The 2,388-nt window shown below is 35.6% G+C and overlaps 1 protein-coding gene across 3 annotated transcripts in view; it reads left to right on the forward strand.

Annotated features, from left to right (window-relative positions):
• UGP2 (UDP-glucose pyrophosphorylase 2) overlaps positions 1–2,388 on the forward strand; it is a 68,385-nt gene that overhangs the window by 22,330 nt on the left and 43,667 nt on the right. For all 3 annotated transcript variants that reach the window (XM_008047938.1, XM_021707498.1, XM_021707497.1), the window contains exon 3: positions 278–385. In XM_008047938.1, coding sequence (XP_008046129.1) covers positions 278–385 — 108 coding nt within the window. The remainder of the gene's footprint in view (positions 1–277; positions 386–2,388) is intronic.

A 2,388-nucleotide genomic window follows, 5' to 3' on the forward strand; every position in this document is an offset into this window, starting at 1 on the left:
CGAACCCTCGGTCTCAGGCAATCCACTCACCTCAGCCTCCCAAAGGCGCGGGATTAAAGGCTGAGCCACCAAGCCCAGCTTATTTTTTTAAATATGGTTCCTATTAGCTTTTCTTCCTCTTCAGTTTTAAATTAGGTATAAAAAAAAATCTTTGTTTTGCTCTGTGTTCTATTAGTATAAGAATTTCATTTAAAGGTATCTTAAATGTGTAGTTTGTATCTCTGTATTTTAATGTTAAGCATTCTGTTGGTTGTAACAATGACTTCTATTTTCATAGCATACAAAAAAGGACCTTGATGGATTTCGGAATCTATTTCATAGATTTTTGCAAGAAAAGGGGCCTTCTGTGGATTGGGGGAAAATCCAGAGACCTCCAGAGGATTCGGTAAGTTTTAGATAAAATGGAGTATAATTTAATGGTTTTTTGAGCATTGATTTAATTTTTGGGGTAGGGTAGTATAGGGGACCTATATCAACTGTCAAGTCAGATACAGACAGGAATTACTTTGCATTCTCTGACTCTTCATGTTTAAACTATGGAGATAGCCTTTGAGGACTTTCTTTTAGACCTTTTAGATTTCTGCTGAGGACTCCTTGTAGCACTACCTTATGACATTTCTGGATATGAGGTGATTATTTTGCACAGTACTGAACACATTGGAGGAGCTAAATTTACTTTATTTCTTCCTTCTCTTTCCTAAACCATTTGATTTCATGTTGTCCATAGGCTCATGGATAGACATTTAGTCAGATCCTAAAGCTCTTTCCATGCTTTCAACTCATTTTTATAACCTTATTTCCCATGTCTGCTTTATGTAAACCAACCCAGCATTGCCTTTACACACATTATCTTCCTCTGCTTCTGGACTTCTGTATGTGTTTTTTTTTTTTCTTGGAAAATCCTGCTCATTCTTGGCTCAATCCAGATGCCTATACTTCTGTTACCAGCTCTAGCAGAAAGCTGCACTAAGATGTAGATCTGTAGTAGTACTGGAGGTTCAAATCCTAGCTTTGCTGCTAATGAATTTTGTATAAAATGAGAATAATACCAAGTGCTTTATGTACTTCACAGTGTTGTTGAGGCTTTGTTAAGATACTATATACAGGGATAAGTTAAACCTTGAAGCATCTTGGAGATGTTAATGGTTTTTTCTACCATAATGCGGCACTTAGGTGGCCTAATTAGTAGTCCGTGTTTGTGAATGTGTTGTCTTCCTTACTAGATTTTGAGGGCAGGGGGCCATGTGTACTAAGCAAATATTTGTTGAATAGATCTAAATGAAGTGTCAGGAACAGCTTTGGTTAACACATTCATCTTTTTTCCCTTTCCTGTCAGCTCTTTTGACCTCTGCTGCTTTTGGTACTTTTCACTACAGGTAGAAAAGGCTTGATAGAATTATATAATTATATATAGGTAGTTTATCTTTTATGTGTCTGTAATTTTATGCTGGTTTAAAAACTGGGCTGTTTAGAGCAGGGGGGTTGCAAATTACTGCCTGAAGGCTGCCTGTGTTTATAAAGTTTTATTGGGATGGGGAAATACCTCTTATCAACAAGGGTGCCTGAACGAAACATATTTGTATACCTAACCCTTAACTGTACCCCACAATATCATAATAAGAAATATTGATTATTAAAAAAATAAAGTTTTATTGGATCACAGCTGCATTCATTAATTTATATACCACGTATGGCAGCTTAGGCTAATGGAGGCCCTCTTATTTTTTCCTAATGAGGAAATCTAAATTATAGTTTCCAGTTAGGACTCCTTTTATTCCCATGTGTAGGAAATATCTTTCGGTTCTTAAACTTTTGAAAATTATAAATTCTACTCTCTCTAAAAAAATAAAAATAAAAATTCCACCTAACTCTCCCTTGAAGAGCTTCTGATGTTGCTTGTAATGCTTGACAATTATGGTATACATGTTTTTTAGAGTCTGTATTTTGGTCTTTGATTTCCTTGACCCTGGTGAATGAATTGAGTTTATTTTTTTGCTTTTAAGTAGTAGATTTAATAATGTTTTCTCCCAAAAAAGACTAGTAAGAGAAAAGGAGCTAGATATAAATTCAGTCAGATTTTGAAAAGTCCTTGGGAGTAGGCCTAAATTATGATTTAGGCACTGTTTATTTTCCCCTTGAAATACTTACAATTTTTGCTTAGGAATTATTCGTATTTAAAGCAAACTCACTTATCTAATTAATGATGGACCTAGGTGTAAAGATGTGGTTATCTCACCTGATTCTTGCTTGCAGGACTGGGAGTTTTTTTAAATGTTTTTATTTATTTTATTTATTTTATTTTATTTTATTTTTGAGTTGGGGCCTCACTCTGTCACCCAGACTGGAGTGCAGTGGCCGCTCCCGGTCACCGCAGCCTCGACCTGCTGG

The sequence above is a fragment of the Carlito syrichta genome, unplaced genomic scaffold (assembly GCF_000164805.1).
Source record: "Carlito syrichta isolate Samal-C Ts95f unplaced genomic scaffold, Tarsius_syrichta-2.0.1 Scaffold118745, whole genome shotgun sequence".
NCBI classification, from domain to species: Eukaryota; Metazoa; Chordata; class Mammalia; order Primates; family Tarsiidae; genus Carlito; species Carlito syrichta.